The sequence below is a fragment of the Chiloscyllium plagiosum genome, unplaced genomic scaffold (genome assembly GCF_037043375.1).
Source record: "Chiloscyllium plagiosum isolate Xiang-an unplaced genomic scaffold, Cpla_swu_hap1 HiC_scaffold_5, whole genome shotgun sequence".
NCBI lineage: Eukaryota > Metazoa > Chordata > Chondrichthyes > Orectolobiformes > Hemiscylliidae > Chiloscyllium > Chiloscyllium plagiosum.
In genome coordinates, this window is record NW_028270143.1 from 72,570,268 (window position 1) to 72,598,083 (window position 27,816).

Consider the following 27,816-nt stretch of genomic DNA (forward strand, 5'->3'; position numbering starts at 1 on the left):
CTTCAGTCACAATTCCAAAAGCATATTCAAAGGTCAATGAGTTGGTAAGAAGTCTGATGTTGGAGTGCTGAATCTAGTGCAATTTCCATCCAGCATTGAAAGGTAGTAATCAATTAAAGGCTATGTGCTGTTTAACTGATAAATAAGAATGGAACTCTTAAATCATCTCTCACAATGGGGATTAACCTTACCAGCATACATTTTGATTAATTCGCATTTGTTCTTGCAACTCCCACTCCTTCCCACCATATGCAAAGATCAATCTGGATAGCTCGTCACAAGAAGTTCAGTGAATGCTGAGAAAGGATTGACAAGTGCTTATAGAGAGTAGTGTGCATTTCGGGGGACGGGGAGATTCAGAAGTGAGTCAGCAGCTGGCAGGAGATGAGAGGAGGCGGCATATTTATCTATTATCTAAATAAGTGAGATTGTCTACAATTAGTACTTAGTTACGCTGGATAACTGTGTACTAGAGCAAAACACTGTGGATGGTTTGTTATTGTTGAGGAAATGTAAATTCATGTCGATGTTTATTATAGTTGGCAGGGTTACTTATTTATTAATTCCTATTGCAATAAGCAATTAATTGAGATAAACCGCAATATAGCTATGGATTGTATTAGTGGTACCATTTGTTTACTCTGTTACTCAGTAATTATTTTAATAATTAAAATGAAAAACAAATGTCAATACAAATATTTTGCTGCATTCTGAAGGTGAGAATAGAAACAGTTAAGTGAAATAGCTCAAAATATTTGCTCAAAGTTACTATGCCTCTTTAACCAAAGTCAGGGAAAGTGGGATATTCTCTGGGATAATTGGGAGTTAGTTACAGCTACACAAGAAGTCTGAAACACAGAATTCAAAAATACCTAAAGCAACAGACATTCAAAAACATTTTGGGTCCAGTGACCCATCATCAGAGCATTTTAATTTAATCAAAAACATAACAAATAGTTTAGAAAGCGATATCTGCTCCTTCTCACTATCTAGCCATCGGATTTTGAACAAGAAAGTTCATTGATGGTCCATTGGTCACCTTTCCAACCTTCCACCTGTTAAGGCCCTTAAATGGTCAATTAATCACCACCTTAGGGTCTCAACCTGCCTCTGATACAACTAACTGCCTTCACTGGTGCTAAACTGGAAAGAATTGGGGTACAGATGGGGCAGCTGTCACATTGGACTGCTGAAAGCCACCCTGTATCCTTGCCTAGACCTCCTAATGTCCAGTACCCGGTGACCCCACCAAGCAATATTCCTTCTTGCTGGTCCCAGACTTGGTGGCTGAACAGTCTAAGGCCTTGATGGCTGCCAGTAGCTTCTGATTGGCGGGCAACTTCAGGCAGAGTAGGACTTCATGACTATTGCATTGAGAATCCCTTCCATTAGTAGCATTGAACTACCTGAGTGGCACAAGATCTGACTGGCTTTCTTTCTAGTAGTGGTGTTATTTGCCCTTAAACATACACACTTAGAGCAAAACAAAGAAAATCCACACAACCATTAGTAATTCTCAGATGTTGCTGTTGCTGCATAAATATTTTATTTCTGCTTTTCCATGGTATTGTACCATTGCCTTCAAGCAGAGCTGAAACAAAAGGAGCATTGGAACTAAAGACTTTCATTTATTGCTAATGAATCCATTAATGATATTAGCTGCAGAACGTTTAATGGTTTTCATTTATTTTAACCTCTAGGACATCAACCTAATCAGTATGTTGGTTGATAATGCTACAATTGGTGAATGGAACCTTCAGGGACTTCCAAGTGATGACTTGTCAATCCAGAACGGTATCATAGTAACCAAAGCAACCAGGTATCCACTTCTGATTGACCCACAAGGGCAAGGCAAAATCTGGATTAAAAATAAGGAAAAGAATAATGAATTGCAGGCAAGTCTGGAGAAATGGTGTTGCATGTTATAGGTTAGAATTTTTACCTTGAGATTGATTCTTGTTTTAGGCACAAATTGTACCCAAAATTATATCTGTTTTGAAAACTGGATGTGACAAAGGGGTAACACTTCAAAAGCTTATGATTTCAAATAAGCCTGTTGGACTATAACTTGGTGTCGTGTGACTTCTGACCTTGTCCATTCCAGTCCAACACCAGCACCTCCACATCATGTATCATGAAGGCTATTGTGGTGCAGTGGGAGTGTCTGTAGCTCTGAGCTAAGAGGACCAGTTTCAATTCCTACCTACTCCAGAAGAGTGGAATAACATCTCCAGTCAAATTACTTTGACAGCTATAGACATCACATAAGTAATTGAATTTAGATTTGCAGAAAGTATGCAAGAACTTTCAAAAGCTGATTGAGGGCAGATGTTCGCAGGTAAAGGGATGGCTGGAAAATGGGAAGCCTTCAGAAATGAGATAACGAGAGTCCAGAGAAAGTATATTCCTGTCAGGGTGAAAGGAAAGGCTGGTAGGTATAGGGAATACTGGATGACTAAAGAAATTTCAGGATTTGGTTTAAAAAAAAGGAAGCAAATGTCAGGCATAGACAGGATAGATCAAGTGAATCCTTAGAAAAGTATAAAGGCAGTAAGAGTATAGTTAAGAGAGAAATCAGGAGGGCAAAAAGGGGACATGAGATAGCTTTGACAAATAGAGTTTAGGAGAATCCAAAGGGTTTTTACAAATACATTAAGGACAAAAGGGTAACTAGGGAGAGAATAGAGCCCCTCAAAGATCAGCAAGGTGGCCTGTGTGTGGAGCCGCAGGAGATGGGGCAGATACTAAACAAGTATTTTACATCAGTGTTTACTGTGGAAAAGGATATGGAAGATATAGAATATAGGGAAATAGATGGTGACATCTTGCAAAATGTCCAGATTACAGAGGAGGAAGTGCTGGATGTCTTGAAATGCATGAAAGTGGATAAATCCCCAGGACCTGATCAGGTGTACCCTAGAACTCTGTGGGAAGCTAGGGAAGTGATTGCTGGGCCTCTTGCTGAGATATTTGTATCATCGATAGTCACAGATGAGATGTCGGAAGACTGGAGGTTGGCTAACATGGCGCCACTGTTTAAGAGGGGTGATAAGGACTATAGACCAGTGAGCCTGTCGTCGGTGATGGACAAGTTGTTGGAGGGACAGGATGTACATGTATTTGAAAAGGCAAGGACTGATTAGGGATAGTCAACATGGCTTTATGTGTGGGAAATCATGTCTCACAAGCTTGATTGAGCTTTTTGAAGAAGTAACAAAGAGGATTGATGAGGGCAGAGCAGTAGATGTGATCTATATGACTTCAGTAAGGTGTTCAACAAGGTCCCCCAGGGGAGACTGGTGAGCGTGGTTAGCTCTCCTGGAATACAGGAAAACTGGTCATTTGGATACAGAACTGGCTCAAAGGTAGAAGACAGAGGGTGGTGGTGGAGGGTTGTTTTTCAAATTGAAGGCCTGTGACCAGTGGAGTGCCACAAGGATTAGTGCTGGGTCCTCTACTTTTCTTCATTTATATAAATGATTTGGATGTGAGCATAAGAAGTATGGTTAGTAAATTTGCTGATGAAACCAAAATTGGAGGTGTAGTGAACAACGAAGAAGGTTACCTCAGATTACAAAGGGATCCTGATCAGATGGACCAATGGGCTGAGGAGTGGCAGATGGAGTTTATTTTAGATAAATGTGAGGTGCTGCATTTTGGGAAAGCAAATCTTAGCAGAACTTATACACTAAATGGTAAGGTCCTAGGGAGTGTTGCTGAACAAAGAGACCTTGGACTGCAGGTTTATAGCTCCTTGAAAGTGGAGTCGCAGGTAGATAGGATATTGAAGAAGGCATTTGGTATGCTTTCTTTTATTGGTCAGAGTATTGAGTACAGGAGTTGGGAGTTCATGTTGCGGCTGTACAGGACATTGGTTAGGCCACTGTTGGAATATTGCGTGCAATTCCGGTCTCCTTCCTATTGGAAAGATGTTGTGAAACTTGAAAGGATTCAGAAAAGATTTACAAGGATGTTTGTAATTTTTATTAATGACTTGGATGAGGGAGTCGAAGGGTGGGTCAGTAAATTTGCAGATGATACGAAGATTGGTGGAGTTGTGGATAGTGAGGAGGGCTATTGTCGGCTGCAAAGGGACTTAGATATGATGCAGAGCTGGGCTGAGGAGTGGCAGATGGAGTTCAACCCTGCCAAGTGTGAGGTTGTCCATTTTGGAAAGACAAATAAGAATGCGGAATACAGGGTTAATGGTAGGGTTCTTAGTAAGGTGGAGGAGCAGAGGGATCTTGGGGTCTATGTTCATAGATCTTTGAAAGTTGCCACTCAGGTGAATAGAGCTTGTAAGAAGGCCTATGGTGTATTAGCGTTCATTAGCAGAGGGATTGAATTCAAGAGTCGTGAAGTGATGTTGCAACTGTACAGGACTTTGGTTCGGCCACATTTGGAGTACCGTGTGCAGTTCTGGTCGCCTCACTTTAGGAAAGATGTGGAAGCTTTGAAGAGGGTGCAGAGAAGATTTACCAGGATGTTGCCTGGAATGGAGAATAGGTCGTAACGAGGATAGGTTGAGAGTGCTAGGCCTTTTCTTGTTGGAACGGCGAAGGATGAGGGGTGACTTGATAGAGGTTTATAAGATGATCAGAGGAATAGATAGAGTAGACAGTCAGGGGTGGGTTCTTTACCCAGAGAGTGGTGGGGGCATGGAATGCGCTGCCTGTGGGAGTGGTAGAGTCAGAATCTTTGGTGACCTTTAAGCGGCAATTGGATAGGTACATGGATGGGTGCTTAAGCTAGGACAAATGTTCGGCACAACATTGTGGGCCGAAGGGCCTGTTCTGTGCTGTATTGTTCTATGTTCTATGATGTTACCAGGTTTGGAGGATTTGAGCTATAGGGAGAGGTTGATTAGGCTTGGACATTTTTCCCTGGAGCATTGGAGGCTGAAGGGTGACCTTATCGAGGTTTAAAAAATATTGAGGGGCATGGATAAGATAAATGGACAAAGTATTTTCCCTGGGATTGGGGAGTCCAGAACTAGAGGGTATAGATTAGGGTGAGAGGGTAGAGAGGTAAAAGAGACCTAAGGGGCAACTTTTTCAATAGAGGCAGGTACGTGTATGGAATGAGCTGCCAGAGGAAGTGATGGAGGCTGGTACAATTGTAACATTTAAAAGGTATTTGGATGGGTATATGAAAAGAAAGGGTTTTGAGGGATATGGGCCAGGTGCTGGCAGGTGGGACTAGATTAGGTTGGGACATCTGGTCAGCATGGACGACTTGGACCGAAGGGTCTATTTCCGTGCTGTACATCTCCATGACTCTAAATCACTAATGAAATTCTTTTCTAGTGTTATTGGGCTATATTAGGTCGTTTCTTAGCAAATAGCAACAGCAAAATCATAATTTCAATCATGCTGGTAGTGTTCTTTCACATAAAAGAGCCAACTTAACTATTAAAGCCTCCTTGAATTCTACAAATGAATACAATTAGTAGAAAAGTTCAATAGTAATTAATTTATCCTGCATTCTCATGTACATAGGCCCTGTTTTCAATGCCACATATTTAACACTACAAGCCTGCGCCAGGAACAATGAACCAGAAAAATCAGTCACATATGCTGTGCACGAACTTAAATTAAAAATATTTGAAATGGCAATGATTTCAATAATTGAGAGTATGTCTATGCAGAGTCATTGCTTTTATTAAGGTTAGCAGATCATTTCAATGGATCAGTAGAATATATCCCTCAATAAACATTACAAAATGTAATTCATCTCATATTACTCACTGCTGTTTGTAGAATCTTGTTTTATGTTGAATGGCTGTCGTGTATGCCTAACATAACAGTGACTGCACTTCAAAGCAATTGTGTGGCAAGCTTTTGAGATATTTCAAAGACATGGTAAGGGACTAAACAAATAAAAACACAAATTACACCAAAACAAATTTTTGAGAATTGATTTACGGGAATACCTAAGTTAGCACAGAAGGAAAGTTGGCTTGTAGCATCATAATGCTTTATATACATTTTATTATTTTAAAATATACAAAATGAATGGCTGACTGATCACTTTATTTACATTCCCCATTGTATTTCCAGACCACTTCTGTCTTCTTTTTAAACACTCATGCAAAAGTATTTTTGAATAGCAAGATACTACAGATTCTAGATCTCTGAATTAAAAGCAGCAAGTGTTGGAAATTCAATAGGTCAGGTAACATCTGTGGATAGAGAAATAGAGTTGTATATCATATCAAAGACCTGTCATCACAACTGGGCAAATGCTAGAGATGTTTTAAGTAGATATGAGGCAGATGAAGGAGAGAGGGCAGGAAGAGCTGTTTATTCGGACTGAATATTTGAGGCCCTTTTCAGTATCTTTACTTACTTCGTTGTTATCTCCTTGCCCCTTTGCCATGTATCTCTCTTGTCTTCTATTTGCTTGTTTTTTCACCCCACTCTTCCCCCCCCAACACATTTTAGAACATAGAAAAATACAGCGCAGTACAGGCCCTTTGGCCCTCGATGTTGCGCTGATCCAAGCCCACCTAACCTACACTAGCCCACTATCCTCCATATGCCTATCCAATGCCCGTTTAAATGCCCATAAAGAGGGAGAGTCCATCACTGCTACTGGCAGGGCATTCCATGAACTCGCGACTCGCTGAGTAAAGAATCTACCCCGAACATCTGTCCTATACCTACCACCCCTTAATTTAAAGCTATGCCCCCTCGTAATAGCTGACTCCATACGTGGAAAAAGGTTCTCATGGTCAACCTTATCTAAACCCCTAATCAACTTGTACACCTCTATCAAGTCATCCCTAAACCTTCTTTTCTCCAATGAAAACAGCCTTTCCTCATACGATCTTCTTACCATACCAGGCAACATCCTGGTAAACCTCCTCTGCACCTGTTGCAGTGCCTCCACATCCTTCCTATAGTATGGCGACCAAAACTGCACACAATACTCCAGATGCGGCCGCACCAGAGTCTTATACAACTGCAACATGACCTCAGGACTCTGGAACTCAATTCCTCTACCAATAAAAGCCAGTACGTCATATGCCTTCTTCACCGCACTATTTACCTGGGTGGCAAGTTTCAGAGATCTGTGTACATGGACACCAAGATCCCTCTGCTCATCCACACTACCAAGTATCCGACCTTTAGCCCAGTAATCCATCTTTTTGTTACTCATACCAAAGTGAATCACCTCACACTTACCCACATTGAATTCCATTTGCCACCTTTCTGCCCAGCTCTGCAGCTTATCTATATCCCACTGTATCCTGACACATCCTTCCTCACTGTCAACAACTCCACCAACTTTCGTATCATCCGCAAACTTGCTCACCTAACCTTCTAGCCGCTCCTCCAGGTCATTTATAAAAATGACAAACAGCAATAGTCCCAAAACAGATCCTTGCGGAACACCGCTAGTAACTGCACTCCAAGTTGAACCTTTACCATCAACTACTACCCTCTGTCTTCTTCCAGCCAGCCAATTCATAATCCAAACCTCCAACTCCCCCTCAATGCCATACCTCCGTATTTTTTGCAGCAGCCTACCATGGGGAACCTTATCAAATGCCTTACTACAATCCATATACACCACATCTACCGCTTTACCCTCGTCTACCTCCTTAGTCACCTTCTCAAAGAATTCAATAAGGTTTGTGAGGCACGACCTGCCCTTCACAAAACCATGCTGACTATCCTTGATCACATTATTCCTATCCAGATGTTCATAAATCCTATCCCTTACAATTCTCTCTAAGAGGAGAAAGTGAGGTCTGCAGATGCTGGAGATCAGAGCTGGAAATGTGTTGCTGGAAAAGCGCAGCAGGTCAGGCAGCATCCAGGGAACAGGAGAATCGACGTTTCGGGCATAAGCCCTTCTTCAGGAATGAGGAAAGTTTGTCCAGCAGGCTAAGATAAAAGGTAGGGAGGAGGGACTTGGGGGAGGGACGTCGGAAATGGGATAGGTGGAAAGAGGTCAAGGTGAGGGTGATAGGTCAGACTGGGGTGGGGGCGGAGAGGTCGGGAAGAAGATCTCAGGTTAGGAAGGCGGTGCTGAATTTGATGGATTTGACTGAGACAGGGTGGGGGGAGGGGAAATGAGGAAACTGGTGAAATCCGAGTTCATCCCTTGTGGTTGGAGGGTTCCTAGCCGGAAGATGAGGCGTTCTTCCTCCAACCGTCGTTTTGTTGTGGTCTGACGATGGAGGAGTCCAAAGACCTGCATATCCTTGGTGGAGTGGGAGGGGGAATTGAAATGTTGAGCTACAGGGTGGTTGGGTTGGTTGGTCCGGGTGTCCCAGAGGTGTTCTCTGAAACGCTCCGCAAGTAGCCGGCCTGTCTCTCCAATATAGAGGAGGCCACATCGGGTGCAGAGGATGCAATAGATGATATGTGTGGAGGTGCAGGTGAATCTGTGGCGGATATGGAAGTTTCCTTTGGGGCCTTGGAGGGAGGTGAGGGGGGAGGTGTGGGCGCAAGTCTTGCACCTCCTGCGGTTGCAGGGGAAGGTGCCGGGAGTGGAGGTTGGGTTGGTGGGGGGTGTGGATCTGACGAGGGAGTCAAGATCACCCCACTCTATTCCTGCAAACCCCACATTTACTATGACTAATTTTCCTAGCCTGAACATCCCTTGACACAACAGGACAATTTAGGATAGCTAACCCAACTAATCTGCACACTTTTGGACTGAGGGAGGAAACTGGAGGAAACCCAGGCAGAACACATGGAAACCATACAAACTCCATACAGGCAACACTGAAGGCTGGAATCCCCCCGAGCCCGTATCCCTGGCACTATGAGGCAGGACTACTCACTACTGAACCACCATGCTGCCCATGGTTAGCAAAGCAGGTTTTGTATATGTTCTTCTGCGTTCTATAATAGGAAGTTCTACAATCTTCACTCTGCTACCTCACACTCACTTTATCTTTCCACTGGGCCCACCTATCCTCAAGTCTTGTGGCACAACATCTCATTATTGCATGCAACATCATCCCTTAAAAGCTTTCACCTACATCAGATCTCGCCATATTTTGTAATTTCATCATATATTACCAAAATGACTTGGCATTGCATACCATAAGACACCAGAGTGGAATCAGGCTGTTCAGCCAATCAAGTCTGCTCTATCATTTGATCATGGCTGATATGTTTCCTAACCCATTCTCCGGTCTTCTCCCCATAACGCTTGATCCCCTTACCAATCAAGAACCTGTCCATTTCTATCTTTAATACAGACAACACTTGACCTCCACAGCCCTCTGTGGCAATGGGTTCTACAGATTCATCACCCTCTGGCTGAAGAAGTTCCTCCTGACTCAGTTCTAAAATGTTGTCACTTCATTCTGAGGCTGAGCCCTCTGGTCCTAGTCTCCCCTAGTAGAGGAAACATCTTCTCCACATTCAATCTATCCAGGTGTCTCAGTATTCTGTAGGTTTCAATGAGATCCTCGCTCATCTTTCGAAACTCCATCGAGTACAGACCCAGAATCCCCAACTGCTCCTCATATGACAGGCCCTTCATGCCTGGAGTTATTCCTGTCAACCTGCTCTGGACCCCCTCCAATGTTAATGCATCCTTCCTTAGATACAGGGCCTAAAGCTGATCACAATATTCGAGATGAAGTCTGACCAGGACCTTACACAGCCGTAGCAGTACATCTCTGCTCTTGATTTCTTACCCTCATGAAATGAATGTTAATATTGCATTTGACTTCTTAACCACCAACTGAACCTGCATGTTAACATTAAAAGAATACCGAGCTAGGAATCCCAAGTCCCTTTTTGCTTCAGTTTCCTGAACTTGGGTCATCCTACTCTATTGAGTTGATTTCATCATTAGCAGATCCATGCCTGTACTATTCCTTAGCTTCCTAATCTTCCTAAATTCACTGCAATATTCAATATACATGTTCTGATCTATGTCAACCTGCAGCCATTTCTCTGTAATGGCTATTCAACAATATTTATTTAATTATTTTCCCGTGTATACCTTTTGAGTTTGTATGCAATGACAGATATTTTAATACCCCAATGAAGGATCATAAATACTTTATAAAACAGGCATCACATGCCCAAGTGGGAAAATGGTCTCTTTCTGTGCTGTACAATTCCATGATTCACTTTCAATGACATGGGCTATTTAAATTCATGAGAGACCTATATTCACCTCCTTGTGCTTCTGTCAATTTACTGCCTATAAAATTGGGCTACACAAAGTCATATTGAATGTCCATGTACACATGTACGATATTTTCACTTGACATGGTTACCTGTTGAAAGTATCAGAGAAATTGATGTGAAATTGAGAATAAGAGTCCAAGGTAGTGTATTTGAAAAAAAGCCGACAGTGTTTCTCACAATCCTACATTTTGTGAGGGGTTCTTTTGATGCTTTTGAAACAAATTGTGGCTTTTGTTTCTTCTTAATCTTAGCGAATGTTTTTTTCACTGAACTAATTGATTAATTTTGTGCCTGTAGATAACATCACTTAATCATAAATACTTCAGAACTCACCTAGAGGACTGTCTGTCTCTGGGTCGCCCTCTACTAATGGAGGATGTAGGAGAGGAGTTGGATCCTGCACTTGACAACGTTTTGGAAAAGAATTTTATTAAATCAGGATCGACTTATAAAGTAAGATCAGATTTGAAAATAATGAAAAGTTTTAATGAATATATTGTTTACTCACAGTAGGATCTTTTTATTGTAAATAAATGATATACTCAAATACAGAAAATATTTGAGTGAACAAAAGAATTGTTAATGAATAGGAGTTAAGCTTGATGTGAATAGCAATTGATTCAATCCTGTGATGACTAGAAAGTGAAAGTTGGGAACTTAGACATGTCGGTGCTGGGATCCAGGGAATGATTTTGAAGAGAATGACTAATTCAATAACCGTATTTAGGTTCCCTAACAAGACTGAAGAACAGATAGTAGTACCTCCAGCACTGAAGGATTGGCAAGCCCAACATCTGGAGCTGCTAATGGAAATGGGAAACAAAGAGGGTTCATCAAGATGAAGGCACTCTCCAAAGAAATTTCTCAAGTGTAAAACAAAAATGGGATAGCCAGACTTTTCCACAAGGCATAGCTGTAGCCATCTGACATTTGTGGCTGAGGGTCAGGGGTGGGAGCTAAGTGAATGAACCATTTTTAACCCATCTCTGTCACCGTTTTCCCCCCCCCCACCTCCCCACCTTCTCACTATTGCCTGCCACCAGTAGGCCACCTCTATTTATCAGCCAGCCTTTGACCTCTGAGAGAATCTGCTTGCCACTTGAAAAGTTCCAGAGCGCTTCTAACAAATGCCATCAATGGTCAGGTTAATCAGCCTAATTAACTACTCACTGCGAGCAGACAGATAGAGCTACCTTCTAATCCAATGGGGGAGGGGTGTTTTCTGGAAATGGACCAAAGCCAGGTGATTATCACACACATCCGTACCATGGAACCTCAGGAATGCCCATCTGTGGTTGTAGCTCCACAAAGTTTGGATTTGCATTCTCAGCTGGCTATGTTTGTAGACCTCACTCTATGCCCAGATATAGTTGTCCATGTTGTATCCATATAACTCACTTTAAAGGTAGTGCTGGTCAAACTGAAGAGCCAGATCTCTCCTCCGCATTCAATACAAGATCCTTGCGGAGCTGATTTTATATGTCGAGTCAAACTGAATATTAATTATATGGGGAAAGACTGCAGAAAGCTATAGCACAAAGGGATTTGGGGCAGTCTAGTGCATAAATCATGAAAAAACTAGCATCCAAGTTCAGCTGATAACCAGGAAGTAAAATAGAACGTTAGCCTTTATTTCAAATGGAATTGAGTTTAAAAATAGAGATGTCTTGTGAAAACTATGCATGGCACTAATTAGATCACAGCTAGAATACTGAAAATAGTTCTGGTCCCCTTTTCTAGAGAAGATGTGCTGATATTGGAGGCAGTCCAGAAAAAAATGTACTGGTTTGGAGGAAGTCCAGAGAAGGTTCACTAGGTTGATCCTGGGTGTGGACGATAGGTTGACTCCCAAGAGACCTTATTAAGACATACAAAACTGTTAAAGGTCTTGACAGGTTAGTTGTAGAATGGTTGTCATTTTCCCTTTTGGGAGAGTCTCAGTAAGGAGCCAGCCATTTAAGGTGGAGAGGAGGAAGATTTCCTTTCTCTGCGGGTAGTCATGCAGTGGAATTCAGAGCGCTGTAGAGATTGGATTTTTATGTATGTTGAGGCTGAGATAAGCAGATTTTTAATCAGTAAGGGAATAAAGAATTAGAGGAAAAAGCAAGATGAGGATTATCAGATCAGCCATGGTTTCATTGATTAGTGGAGCAATCTTGGACTGAATGGGTTATTTCTGCTCCATCTTGTGATCTTTATATCATGGAGAAATGGCTAGCAAAAGAGTCATAAAGTCATAGAGATGTGCAGCATGGAAACATACCCTTCGGTCCAACCCGTCTATGCCTACCAGCTATCCCAACCCAATCTAGTCCTACCTGCCAGAACCTGGCCCATATCCCTCCAAACTCTTCCTATTCATATACCCATCCAAATGCCTCTTAAATGTTGCAATTGTACCAGCCTCCACCACATCCTCTGGCAGCTCATTCCATACATGTACCACCCTCTGCGTGAAAAGGTTGCCCCTTAGGTCTCTTTTAAATCATTCCCTTCTTACCCTAAACCTATGCCCTCTAGTTCTGGACTCCCTGACCCCAGAGAAAAGACTTTGCCTATTTATCTTATCCATGGCCATCATGATTTTGTAAACCTCTATAAGGTCACCCCTCAGCCTCTGTCGCTCCAGGGAAAACAGCCCCAGCCTGTTCAGCCTCTCCCTGTAGCTCAGATCCTCCAACACTGGCAACATCCTTGTAAATCTTTTCTGAACCCTTTCAAGTTTCACAACATCTTTCCGGTAGGAAGGAGACCAGAATTGCACGCAATATTCCAACAGTGGCCTAACCAATGTCCTGTACAGCCGCAACATGACCTCCCAACTCCTGTACTCAATACTCTGACCAATAAAGGAAAGCACATCAAACACCGCCTCCACTATCCTATCTACCTGCGACTCCACTTTCAAGGAGCTATGAACCTGCACTCCAAGGTCTCTTGGTTCAGCAACACTCTCTAGGACCTGACCATTAAATGTATAAGTCCTGCTAAGATTTGCTTTCCCAAAATGCAGCACCTCACATTTATCTGAATTAAACTCCAACTGCCACTTCTCAGCTCATTGGCCCATCTGGTCCAGATCCTGTTGTAATCTGAGGTAACCCTCTTTGCTGTCCACTACACCTCCAATTTTGGTGTCATCTGCAAACTTACTAACTGTACCTCTTATGCTTGCATCCAAATCATTTATGTAAATGACAAAATGTAGAGGGCCCAGCACCGATCCTTGTGGCACTCCACTGGTCACAGGCCTCCAGTCTGAAAAACAACCCTCCACCCCCACCCTCTGTCTTCTACCTTTGAGCCAGTTCTGTATCCAAATGGCTAGTTCTCCCTGTATTCCATGAGATCTAACCTTGCTAATCAGTCTCCCATGGGGAACCTTGTCGAACGCCTTACTGAAGTCCATATAGATCACATCTACCATTCTGCCCTCATCAATCTTCTTTGTTACTTCTTCAAAAACTCAATCAAGTTTGTGAGACATGATTTCCCACGCACAAAGCCATGTTGACTATCCCTAATCAGTCCTTGCCTTTCCAAATACATGTACATTCTGTCCCTCAGGATTCCCTCCAACAACTTGCCCACCACCGAGGTCAGGCTCACTGGTCTATAGTTCCCTGGCTTGTCTTTACCACCTTTCTTAAACAGTGGCACCACGTTTGCCAACCTCCAGTCTTCCGGCACCTCACCTGTGACTATCGATGATACAAATATCTCAGCAAGAGGCCCAGCAATCACTTCTCTAGCTTCCCACAGAGTTCCTGGGGACACCTGATCAGTTCCTGGGGATTTATCCACTTTTAACCATTCCAAGACATCTAGCACTTCTTCCTCTGTAATCTGGATACTTTGCACGATGTCACCATCTATTTCCCTACAGTCTATATCTTCCATATCCTTTTCCACAGTAAATACTGATGCAAAATATTCATTTAGTATCTCCCCCATTTACTGTCGTTCCACACAAAGGCTGCCTTGCTGATCTTTGAGGGGCCCTATTCTCTCCCTATTTATCCTTTTGTCCTTAATATATTTGTAAAAACCCTTTGGATTCTCCTTAATTCTATTTGCCAAAGCAATCTCATGTCCCCGTTTTGCCCTCCTGATTTCCCTCTTAAGTATACTCCTACTTTCTTTATACTCTTCTAAGGATTCACACAATCTATCTTGTCTATACCCGACATATGCTTCCTTCTTTTTCTTAACCAAACCCTCAATTTCTTTAGTCATCCAGCATTCCCTACAGTTACCAGCCTTCCCTTTCACCCTGACAGGAATATACTTTCTCTGGATTCTTGTTATCTCATTTCTGAAGGCTTCCCATTTTCCAGCCGTCCCTTTACCTGCAAACATCTCCCTCCAATCAGCTTTTGAAAGTGTTTGCCAAATACCGTTAAAATTGGCCTTTCTCCAATTTAGAACTTCAACTTTTAGATCTGGTCTATCCTTTTCCATCACTATTTTAAATCTAATAGAATTATGGTCGCTGGCCCCAAAGTGCTCCCCCAATGACACCTCAGTCACCTGCCCTGCCTTATTTCCCAAGTGTAGGTCAAGTTTTGCACCTTCTCGAGTAGGTACATCCACACACTGAATCAGAAAATTTTCTTGTACACACTTACGAAATTCCTCTCCATCCAAACCTTTAACACTATGGCAGTCCCAGACGATGTTTGGAAAGTTAAAATCCACTACCATAACTACCCTATTATTCTTACAGATAGCTGAGATCTCCTTACAAGTTTGTTTCTCAATTTCCCTCTGACTATTAGGGGGTCTATAATACAATCCCAATAAGGTGATCATCCCTTTCTTATTTCTCAGTTCCACCCAAATAACTTCCCTGGATGTATTTCCAGGAATATCCTCCCTCAGCACAGCTGTAATGCTATCCCTTATCAAAAATGCCACTCCCCCTCCTCTCTTTCCTCCCTTTCTATCCTTCATGTATCCTGGAACATGAAGCTGCCAGTCCTGCCCATCCCTGAGCCATATCTCCGTAATTGCTATGATATCCCAATCCCATGTTCCTAACCATGCCCTGAGTTCATTTGCCTTCCCTGTTAGGCCCCTTGCATTGAAATAAATGCAGTTTAATTTGTTAGTCCTACCTTGTCTCTGCCTGCCCTGACTGTTTGACTCCCTTCTGTTCTCAGCTGTACCTGTCTCAGATCAATCTCTTTCCTCACTATCTCCCTGCCCCCCCCCCCCTCCCCACCCCACCTTACTAATTTAAATCCTCCCAAGCAGTTCTAGCAAATTTCCCTGCCAGTATATTAGTCCCCTTCCAATTTAGGTGCAATCTGTCCTTCTTGTACAGGTCACTTTTATCCCAAAAGAGATTCCAATGATCCAAAGAATCCTTCTCCAATACACCAGCTCCTCAGCCATGCATTCATCTGCTCTATCCTCCTATAGCTGCCCTCACTAGCTCATAGCACTGGGAGTAATCCAGATAGAATATTATGTACATTTAAAAAGTTGCCAGGCATAATGAATAATAATTTTATCCATAACACATTTAGTAACTAAAAAACAATTGACACAATGCATCTTTGTATGTAGAATTTCACATTTAAAGGCTAATGATACTTAGAATAAGTTCCTTGTCAGGTCATGTTATGATGTTTGGTTTCAGTTTTTCACCTGTCCAAGTTGCAATATTAACAGCTGCTGAGTTAGCTGAGTAATTTGTCAGTAATGAATCGAGAAGGCAAAAGAAAAATAGTCCAGGTAAGAAATGAGTGAGTTTAGCAAGGCTAAGTGGAATATACTTTAATGCAAGGAGCCTGCCTGAACTGCTGTGCTCTTCCAGCACCACTAATCCAGAATCTGGTTTCCAGCATCTGCAGTCATTGTTTTTACCTGAGGAATAAAACATTTAAGCTGAGAGCACAGATAGTCACATCAGAGTATGATGTTGCAATTACATCTGAAATTTGACCGATGAATTATCTGACAAATGACTTGTAGGACCCTGCAAAGTACTGAACATCAGAGGTACCTAAGTGTGCATCCACAGAACCCCGAAGGTAGCAGGGCAGGTAGTTTAGGCAGTTAAGGCAGCATATGGGATACTTGCATTTTTTGGCCAAGTCATAAAATTTAAGAGCAAGATGATTATGTTTGAGCTTTGACAAAGGGTCAGTTAGACTCGAGACGTCAGCTCTTTTCTCTCCTTACAGATCTGCCCGACCTGCTGAGATTTTCCAGCATTTTCTCTTTTTTGTTTCAGATTCCAGCTTCCGCAGTAATTTGCTTTTATTTAGATTATGTGTAAACTGTATAAAACCCTAATTTGGCTACAACTGGAGCATTGTGTGCAGTTCTGATCACCATATAAAAGGAAAGATGTGATTGCACTCAAGGAGATGCAGAGCAGATTTACCAGGATGCTGCCTGGGCTGGAGGGTCTCAGTTTTGATGAAAGGTTGGATAAGCTGGGGCAGTTTTCTTTGGCACTGCAAAGATTGAAAGGGAACCTTATAAGATTGTATAAGGTAAGAGATAGGATGGATAGGAAGGCACTTTATTCATTAGTGGAGGGTTAATTAACCAGGGAGTATGAATTTAAGGTCAGAAGCAGAAGGCTAAAAGAGAGTTGATATTTTCTTCGTTTAGAACGTTGTGGAGGTCTGGAACTCACTGCCTGAAGGAGTGGTTCAATTAGAAACTCTCAATGTTGAAGCAGTATTTAGATATTCACTTGTGTTGTCATCATCTCCAGAGCTATAGACCAATAGTGGGACAATGGGATTGGTGTATTGACATCTTTTTTGACTTGCACAAATATTATGAGCTTAATGATGTTCTTCTGTGCTGGAAACATCTATGAGTGTATTTTGGACTGTGCACGAAATTTCTTTGCAAGATTAGAACATATGGCATTCTAGACCAATATGGAATGCACTTATACTGGGTTTCTAAACTGAGCACAGACTGGATAATGGAGAGATCCAGGTTTTGCATTTTAACCCTTCAAGCTATAACTAACCTGCAAAGCCACTCCCATTTATTCTCCGCAAAGGTCACACTGTCTGTTACTAAATGGATTGGAATGTTTCATTCTCTATGTTATAGATTGTGTTATCATTTGCACATTGCAAATCATGGATGCGTTGGTGATTATTTTCCAGAGTTCGATAGATTCAGGATCAGTTCCTGCGGATTGGAGGGTGGCTAATGTTGTACCACTTTTTAAGAAAGGTGGGAGAGAGAAAGCAGGAAACTATAGACCAGTTAGTCTGACCTCAGTGGTGGGAAAGATGCTGGAGTCTATTAGAAAGGATGAAATTATGACACACCTGGATAGTAGGAACAGGATAGGTCAGAGTCAGCATGGATTTATAAAGGGGAAATCATGCTTGACTAATCTTCTTGAATTTTTTGAGGATGTAACTCTGAAGATGGACGAGGGAGATCCAGTAGATGTAGTGTACCTGGACTTTCAGAAAGCTTTTGATAAAGTCCCATATAGGAGGTTAGTGAGCAAAATTAGGGCGCATGGTATTGAGGGCAAAGTACTAACTTGGATTGAAATTTGGTTGGCTGATAGGAAGTTGAAACTTTATTGCTGGAACAGCACAGCAGGTCAGGCAGCATCCAGGGAACAGGAGATTCGACGTTTTGGGCACAGGCCCTTCTTCAGGAATGAGCAGAGAGTGTTCAGCAGGAGAAGATAAAAGGTAGGGAGGAGGGACTTGGAGGAGGGGCGTTGGAAATGTGATAGGTGGAAAGAGGTCAAGGTGAGGGTGATAGGTCGGAGTAGGATGGAGGCGGAGAGGTCAAGAAGAAGACTGCAGGTCAGGAAGGCGGTGCCGGGCTGGAGGGATTCGGCTGAGACAAGGTGGGGGGAGGGGGGATGAAGAAACTGGTGAAGTCCAAGTTCATCCCCTGTGGTTGGAGGGTTCCCAGTCGGAAGATAAGACGCTCCTCCTCCGACCGTCGCGTTGTTGTGGTTTGGCGGTGGATGAGTCCAATGACCTGCATATCCTCGGTGGAGTGGGAGGGGGAGTTGAAATGCTGTGCTACAGGGTGGTTGGGTTGGTTCGTCCGGGTGGCCCAGAGGTGCTCTCTGAATCGCTCCGCAAGTAGGCGGCCTCATCTCCCCAATATAGAGGAGGCCACACCGGCTGCAGCGGATGCAGTAGATGATGTGGGTGGAGGTGCAGGTGAATCTGTGGCGGATATGGAAGTTTCCTTTGGGGCCTTGGAGAGAAGTGAGGGGGGAGGTGTGGGCGCAAGTGTTGCACCTCCTGCGGTTGCAAGGGAAGGTGCCGGGAGTGGAGGTTGGGTCGGTGGGGAGTGTGGATCTGACAAGGGAGTCGCGGAGGGAGTGGTCTCTACGGAAAGCTGATAGGGGAGGGGAGGGAAATATATCCTTGGTGCTGGGGTCTGTTTGGAGGTGGCGGAAGTGACGGCGGATGATGCGCTGTACATGGAGATTGGTGGGGTGGTAGGTGAGGACCAGTGGAGTTCTGTCCTGGTGGCGGTTGGAGGGGCGGGGCTCAAGGGCGGAGGAGCGGGAAGTGGAGGAGATGCGGTGGAGGGCACCGTCGACCACGTCGGGGGGGGAAATTGCGGTCCTTGAAGAAGGAGGCCATCTGTGTTGTACGTATTTTGAACTGGTCCTCCTGGGAGCAGATGCGGCGGAGACGAAGGAATTGGGAGAATGGGATGGCGTTTTTACAGGGGGCAGGATGGGAGGAGGTGTAGTCCAGGTAGCTGTGGGAGTCGGTTGGTTTGTAGTAGATGTCCGTGTTGATTCGGTCGCCTGAGATAGAAACAGAAAGGTCTAGGAAGGGGAGGGAGGAGTCCGAGACGGTCCAGGTGAATTTGAGGTCGGGGTGGAAGGTGTTAGTGTAGTGGATGAACTGTTCAACCTCCTCGTGGGAGCACGAGGTAGCGCCGATACAGTCATCAATGTAGCGAAGGAAAAGATGGGGGGAGGGGCCAGTGTAGTTGCGGAAGATGGATTGTTCCACATACCCTACGAAGAGGCAGGCATAGCTGGGGCCCATGCGGGTGCCCATGGCTACTCCTTTTGTTTGGAGAAAGTGGGAGGATTGGAAAGAAAAGTTGTTCAGGGTGAGGACCAGTTCGGTCAGTCGAAGGAGGGTGTCGGTGGAAGGGTACTGGGTGGTACGGCAGGAAAGGAAGAAGCGAAGTGCTTTGAGTCCTTCGTGATGGGGGATGGAGGTGTACAGGGACTGGATGTCCATGGTGAAGATGAGGCGTTGGGGACCGGGGAAGCGGAAATCCTGGAGGAGGTGGAGGGCGTGGGTGGTGTCACGAACGTAGGTGGGGAGTTCTTGGACTAATGGGGACAGGACCGTGTCGAGGTATGCCGAGATGAGTTCGGTTGGGCAGGAGCAGGCTGAGACGATGGGTCGTCCGGGGCAGTCAGGTTTGTGGATTTTGGGCAGGAGGTAGAAACGGGCGGTGCGGGGTTGTGGGACTATGAGGTTGGAGGCGGTGGATGGGAGGTCCCCTGAGGTGATGAGGTTATGGATGGTCTGGGAGATGATGGTTTGGTGGTGGGGGGTGGGGTCATGGTCAAGGGGACGGTAGGAGGAGGTACCGTCCCCTTGACCATGACCCCACCCCCCACCACCAAACCATCATCTCCCAGACCATCCATAACCTCATCACCTCAGGGGACCTCCCATCCACCGCCTCCAACCTCATAGTCCCACAACCCCGCACCGACCGTTTCTACCTCCTGCCCAAAATCCACAAACCTGACTGCCCCGGACGACCCATCGTCTCAGCCTGCTCCTGCCCAACCGAACTCATCTCGGCATACCTCGACACGGTCCTGTCCCCATTAGTCCAAGAACTCCCCACCTACGTTCGTGACACCACCCACGCCCTCCACCTCCTCCAGGATTTCCGCTTCCCCGGTCCCCAACGCCTCATCTTCACCATGGACATCCAGTCCCTGTACACCTCCATCCCCCATCACGAAGGACTCAAAGCACTCCGCTTCTTCCTTTCCTGCTGTACCACCCAGTACCCTTCCACCGACACCCTCCTTCGACTGACCGAACTGGTCCTCACCCTGAACAACTTTTCTTTCCAATCCTCCCACTTTCTCCAAACAAAAGGAGTAGGCATGGGCCCCAGCTATGCCTGCCTCTTCGTAGGGTATGTGGAACAATCCATCTTCCGCAACTACACTGGCCCCACCCCCCATCTTTTCCTTCGCTACATTGATGACTGTATCGGCGCTACCTCGTGCTCCCACGAGGAGGTTGAACAGTTCATCCACTACACTAACATCTTCCACCCCGACCTCAAATTCACCTGGACAGTCTCGGACTCCTCCCTCCCCTTCCTAGACCTTTGTTTCTATCTCAGGCGACCGAATCAACACGGACATCTATTACAAACCAACCGACTCCCACAGCTACCTGTACTACACCTCCTCCCATCCTGCCCCCTGTAAAAACGCCATCCCATTCTCCCAATTCCTTCGTCTCCGCCGCATCTGCTCCCAGGAGGACCAGTTCAAAATACGTACAACACAGATGGCCTCCTTCTTCAAGGACCGCAATTTCCCCCCCGACGTGGTCGACGGTGCCCTCCACCGCATCTCCTCCACTTCCCGCTCCTCCACCCTTGAGCCCCGCTCCTCCAACCGCCACCAGGACAGAACCACACTGGTCCTCACCTACCACCCCACCAATCTCCATGTACAGCGCATCATCCGCCGTCACTTCCGCCACCTCCAAACAGACCCCAGCACCAAGGATATATTTCCCTCCCCTCCCCTATCAGCTTTCCGTAGAGACCACTCCCTCCGCGACTCCCTTGTCAGATCCACACCCCCCACCGACCCAACCTCCACTCACGGCACCTTCCCTTGCAACCGCAGGAGGTGCAACACTTGCGCCCACACCTCCCCCCTCACTTCTCTCCAAGGCCCCAAAGGAAACTTCCATATCCGCCACAGATTCACCTGCACCTCCACCCACATCATCTACTGCATCCGCTGCAGCCGGTGTGGCCTCCTCTATATTGGGGAGACAGGCCGCCTACTTGCGGAGCGATTCAGAGAGCACCTCTGGGCCACCCGGACAAACCAACCCAACCACCCTGTAGCACAGCATTTCAACTCCCCCTCCCACTCCACCGAGGATATGCAGGTCATTGGACTCATCCACCGCCAAACCACAACAACGCGACGGTCGGAGGAGGAGCGTCTTATCTTCCGACTGGGAACCCTCCAACCACAGGGGATGAACTTGGACTTCACCAGTTTCTTCATCCCCCCTCCCCCCACCTTGTCTCAGCCGAATCCCTCCAGCCCGGCACCGCCTTCCTGACTTGCAGTCTTCTTCTTGACCTCTCCGCCTCCATCCTACTCCGACCTATCACCCTCACCTTGACCTCTTTCCACCTATCACATTTCCAACGCCCCTCCTCCAAGTCCCTCCTCCCTACCTTTTATCTTCTCCTGCTGAACACTCTCTGCTCATTCCTGAAGAAGGGCCTGTGCCCAAAACGTCGAATCTCCTGTTCTCTGGATGCTGCCTGACCTGCTGTGCTGTTCCAGCAATAAAGTTTCAACTTTGATCTCCAGCATCTGCAGACCTCACTTTCTCCTGGCTGATAGGAAACAAAGAGTAGTGACAAATGGCTCCATTTCAGAATGGCAGGCAGTGACCAGTGGGGTACCGCAGGGATCAGTGCTGTGACCGCAGTTTTTTACAATATATGTTAATGATATAGAAGATAGTATTAGTAATAACATTAGCAAATTTGCTGATGATACTAAGCTGGGTGGCAGGGTGAAATGTGAGGAGGATGTTAGGAGATTACAGGGTGACCTGGACAGGTTAGGTGAGTGGTCAGATGCATGGCAGATGCAGTTTAATGTGGATAAATGTATGGTTATCCACTTTGGTGGCAAGAACAGATTACTACCTAAATGGAATCAATTTAGGTAAAGGGGCAGTACAAAGAGATCTGGGTGTTCTTGTACACCAGTCAATGAAGGTAAGCATGCAGGTACAGCAGGTAGTGAAGAAAGCTAATAGCATGCTGACCTTCATAACAAGAGGGATTGAGTATAGGAGCAAAGAGGTTCTTCTGCAGCTGTGCAGGGCCCTGGTGAGACCACACCTGGAGTACTGTGTGCAGTTCTGGTCTCCAAATTTGAGGGTAGACATTCTGGCTATTGAGGGAGTGCAGCGTAGGTTCACGTGGTCAATTCCTGGAATGGAGGGACTACCTTACGCTGAAAGACTGGAGCGGCTGGGCTTGTATACCCTTGAGTTTAGAAGACTGAGAGGGGATATGATTGAGACATATAAGATTATTAAAGGATTGGACACTCTGGAGGCAGGAAACATGTTTCCGCTGATGGGTGAGTGCCAAACCAGAGGACACAGCTTAAAAATACTGGGTAGACCATTTAGGACAGAGATGAGGAGAAACTTCTTCACCCAGAGAGTGGTGGCTGTGTGGAATGCTCTGCCCCAGAGGGCAGTGGAGGCCCAGTCTCTGGATTCATTTAAGAAAGAGTTGGATAGAGCTCTCAAGGATAGTGGAATCAAGGGTTATGGAGATAAGGCAGGAACAGGATACTGATTAAGGATGATCAGCCATGATCATATTGAATGGTGGTGCAGGATTGAAGGGCAGAATGGCCTACTCCTGCACCTATTGTCTATTGTCTATTGTCTATATTTTCTCAAATGTCTTTCAGAATATGGTGTATTACTTTCAGACTGTGTCCAGGTGGACATAACAGAGCCAAGGAGGGGATATGAGCAGTCTTTAGCAGTTAGAATAAAGGAGAACCCTAAAGCTTTCTATAGGTATGTGAGGAATAAAAGGATGACTAGGGTAGGAATAGGGTCACTTAAAGACAGAAGTGGGACATTGTGTGTGGACCCTGTGGAAATTGGAGAGGTGCTAAATGAATATTTCTCATCTGTTTTCTCTCAGGAAAAGGAGAATATTATAGAGGAAAAGACTGAGATATGGGCTATTAGACTTGACATGATTGAAGTTAGTAAGGAGGAGGTGTTATCAATTCTAGAAGGTGTGAAAGTAGATAAGTCCCCTGGGCCAGATGGGATTTATCTGAGGATTTCTGGGAAGCTAGGGAGGAGATGGCGGAGCCTTTGGCCTTGATCTTTGAGTCATCATTGCCTTCGGTTTAGGATTGGAGGATTGCAACTGTTGTGCCCTTGTTCAAGAAGGGCAGTAGAAATGACCCAGGTAATTATAGACCAGTGAGCCTTGCGTGTGTTGTAGGAAAAGTTTTGCAAAGGATTATAAGAGATAGGATTTATAATCATCCAGCAAGCAACAATTTGATTGGAGATAGTCAACATGATTTCATCAAGGACAGGTTGTGTCTCACAAACCTCATTGAGTTTTTTGAGATGGTGACCAAGCACGTGGATGAGGGTAGGGCAGTTGACGTGGTGTACATGGACTTCATTAAAGCCTTTGATAAGATTCCACATGGTAGGCTTTTGGAAAAAATGAGGTGGCATAGGATCGAGGGTGATTTAGCAGTTTGGATTAGAAACTGGCTTTCTGTAAGAAGGCAGTGAGTTGTGGTTGATGGAAAATATTCAGCCTGGATTCCAGTTACTAGTGGTGTGCCACAAGGATCTGTTTTGGGACCACTGCTGTTTATCATTTTTATAAATGACTTGGATACTGCCATAGGTGGATGGGTTAGAAAGTTTGCAGATGACACTAAAGTCAGTGGAGTAATGGACCGTGTGGAAGAATGTTACAGGTTACAGGGGGACTTGGATAAACTGCAGAATTGGGCTGAGAGGTGGCAAATGGAGTTCAATACGGATAAATGTGAGGTGATTCACTTTAGGAAGAATAACAGGAAGGCAGCATTCTGGGTCAATGGAAAGATTCTTGGTAGTGTGGATGTGCAGAGGGATCTTGGTGTCCATGTATATAGATCCCTGGAAGTTGCCACCCAGGTTGATAATGCTGTTAAGAAGGCATACGGTGTGTTAGGTTTTATTGGTAAAGGGATCGAGTTCCGGAGCCGTGATGTCATGCTGCAACTGTACAAGACTGCAACTGCAGCCTCACTTGTGTACAGTTCTGGTCGCCCCATTTCAGTAAGGAAGCGGAAGCATTGGAAAAGGTGCAGAGGAGCTTTACCAGGATGTTGCCTAGTCTGGAGGGATGGTCTTATGAGGAAAGGCTGAGGGACTTGGGTCTGTTCTCATTGGAGAGAAGAAGGTTAAGAGAGGATTAGATGATCAGAGGATTAAATATGGTGGTCAGTGAGAGTCTTTTTCCTAGGATGATAATGTTGGCTTGTATGAGGGGGCATAGCTGCAAATTGAGGGGTGTTGGATTTAAGAGAGATGTCAGAGGCAGGTTCCTCACTCAGAGAGTGGTAAGGGTGTGGAATGCCTTGCCTGCCAATGCAGTTAACTCAGCCATATTAGGGTGATTTAAACAATCCTTGGATAAGCATATTAATGATGATGGGATAGTGTAGGGGGATGGACTTAGATTAATTCACAGGTTGGCGCAATATCGAGGGCCAAAGGGCTTGTTCTGCATTGTATTGTTCTATGTTCTATATGATCACTTTTACAAAAGAACATTTATTCTGTTGCATTTTAAAATCGCTGCAAATCAAAAGAAGAACTAAACATATTGCACCCATTTCTTTGCCCTAGGTAAAGGTTGGTGACAAAGAAATCGATGTGATGTTGGGTTTTACCTTGTATATCACAACCAAGCTAGCAAATCCTGCTTACACTCCTGAAATCAGTGCAAAAACTGCCATTATCGATTTCACTGTCACAATGAGAGGGCTGGAAGACCAGCTTCTTGGTCGAGTCATCCTCATTGAGAAACAGGTAGGTCAAGTTAAACAACAAACAGAAAAGCAGCTCCACCTCTTTTACCTCCCTCCCTACTCCTTTTGGAATATCCATCAACCATTCCTGCCCTGTGAACTTCCTGATTCTTCAAACCAGCAGCATTAACAGAAGCATTTATAAAATAATTAGGCTGTTGAATTGCAGTCAGGAGACAATAACAATAACTCTGTCCAAATAAATAGTTACTTATAAATTGACAGCTCAGCAAATATTGTCTAAACTGAATATATAAAAGTAATGGGAAAACCTTTTAAAAAATTGAATGAATTATTATCACACGCACTTGAATGAGTGCAGTCAAAAGTTTGCAATGTTGCCACTTATGGTGCCAGCTTAGGTACAGGATACCTAGGTACAGATACTTAAGTATTTGGTACAGATTGAAAGAATAATAAATAAAATTCCAGCATTAAGCATTATTATCATATTAGACTATAACTTTAATTCTGTAAAAATATCCTCTTTCATTTTATCCATTCCATGAACTTTGTCAATTCATCTGAAGACATTTTCACATGTTAAAATGTTGAGCTTTTACTTACTTTTGCTAACTGACAAGCTGTCAGCAATCTGCGAAACATGGTGATTAATGGGTTATTAGTTACATCTTCCAATCATAGCACTGTCATGTCTTACCTTGATGAATACAGATACACTCATGTTAAAATGTACTGTGATGATCTGTAAAAAAGGGGAAACCATTTCACTATCTCTTTTGAGAAAGGTGGAGGATGGAAGTAGGAGATAGGCTGGCTGGGCATGTCATACGACATGCATTTTTCTCCAGTCCCAGCTGTGTTTGTTCCCAATCCAAACCCTGCAAATCTGGCTCAAGGCAATGAAAGGATTGTAATTCTAAATTGTAAACGATTGTAAGTTGGAAGAACTGGAGACATTTTCAGTCAACAAGAAGAGAAATGATTGCTGACTGCTACTTGTAAATGCGTGGATATGCACAGTAGAGATTTGAATGATCTGAAATCTATAGACTGTGCAACATGGGAGGCTAGTCAAAGAAGCAATGGAACATTTTAGTCTTGAGGTGACTAGAAAGGAAGCACCTATAAAGTCACCTTCTAGAAATGTATAATTTACAAGCTAAATCCAGAATATTTCTGTAAATTAAGCTTTGGGAAATTAGAGTACATGCAAATGCCAACTGTATATATGCCCCAAACATTCATATTTTTCAATAACACTCTCAGTCAGCTTAGGATTCTAGTAAGTGTGATACATCTTTAGAGTTAAAAATCCAGTGTTTAGTAGTTTTTGAAAGTTTTTCTCTTACAAGAAACAGTTAAGTTAATTTGCATTTTCATTCTGAAGAAGTCCTCAAAAAATGTATTTCTAAATTTATAATATGAACGCTTTTAGAATTGCACATTACTTGGAGTTATCTTCTTCTTTAACAATGTTATTCTAATCACTTTTGGATGGAGTAATTAGATTAGTTTTCAAGATTTATGCATCTTATTTGTCCAATTTTTCTCAGTATTTTCATGTTGAATGAAATTTGACAGGAAGCAATCAGCACAAACCCAACACTATGCAATGTGAGTTTTAGTAAGATAATGTGATAAGAAGATGAATAAAATTATTTCTAAATTAGGAAAACTTGACACCTATTGTAAAGAGGTGCATTGCAGTGCTTGGTATGGCATCCTGCAGTATCCTGAATATCTGTGGAGCACAAGTATTTAGAAATAACCACGGCTGATTTTTGCCAGCTATTCAACCAACTTTCATACGGCCAGGGAGGATGTGACATGTTGCCACATTCATCTGAACTGTCCTTTCTCCCAGAGAGACAAGGAATGGAGACAAAGGATCACACTTCCAGGGTGGAGACAAGAAGGTTGAGTGGTGGAACCTCCCTATGGCAGACCCTTCAGCCTGTTGTAGCAGGAAGCTTGCCTGCTATATTCACATTTCAGAAAGAGGGTATGGGTTGGAATTGTGGGAATGAAAACAGGCAGATAGTGAAGTCAGTTGGCTTTACTAGCTGCCTCTGTTTATTGGGAAATCAGTCCAGTTCTAGTATTGAATGCCAGACCTCGAACATTCACCCCTCAATTCCCCGACCTCCCCTAGCCAAAGTCATATTCCCATATTCAAAACTATCTTTACAATTCCTTAAATGATCAATCAGTTGCAAAAACAAATATTATTCACCTTGGACTGAATCTTCCTATAGTTTAGCTGAGTGCCATTTCCATTGCTTTTTGTAGTGGATTTCACTTCACAATGTGTAGTATGTTTTTTCTCAAGCAATTGTCTCAAATGCACCTCTTTGACAACCCAATAATGCCTCTTACATCTGATGCTAGCCTGATTTTTTTCCACTTGCCATAGCCAGAAGTAATTGTCATTATTTGGCTAGGATACAAAAAATTGTTACTTTCCCCTTGTCTTTTCTATTACAGTATTTTATAATAGCTTATGCTTTCTTTCAGTATCTAATGAAAGAATCTACAGCTATCATTTGAGCTCCAATTTTTGTGAAACTTTTTTTGTATTTTACGATGAAAAGATTTTAAGCTAATCTATGTATTGTATATGTAAATAAAAATTATCAGAAATTCACATACATGTGAAAATGTATTTCTTCCTGGAGAATAGCGTGTTAACTTAAAATTGAAGTCACAACTATTCTTAAAATTAGCTGTCAAAATCCTTGTCATGTTAATGTATAACAATAAGATTAGTATGATGTTAAGCAATACACAGTTGCATGGGTCCTAGATTCCACCACAGTC

The 27,816-nt window shown here is 43.9% G+C and overlaps 1 protein-coding gene across 1 annotated transcript in view; it reads left to right on the plus strand.

The window, feature by feature from the left end:
- LOC122549951 (dynein axonemal heavy chain 5) overlaps nucleotides 1–27,816 on the plus strand; it is a 366,961-nt gene that overhangs the window by 252,657 nt on the left and 86,488 nt on the right. Inside the window, exons 62-64 of the mRNA XM_043690232.2 lie at nucleotides 1,701–1,895; nucleotides 10,464–10,619; nucleotides 24,854–25,036. Of these exons, the coding sequence (XP_043546167.2) occupies nucleotides 1,701–1,895; nucleotides 10,464–10,619; nucleotides 24,854–25,036 (534 nt within the window). The remainder of the gene's footprint in view (nucleotides 1–1,700; nucleotides 1,896–10,463; nucleotides 10,620–24,853; nucleotides 25,037–27,816) is intronic.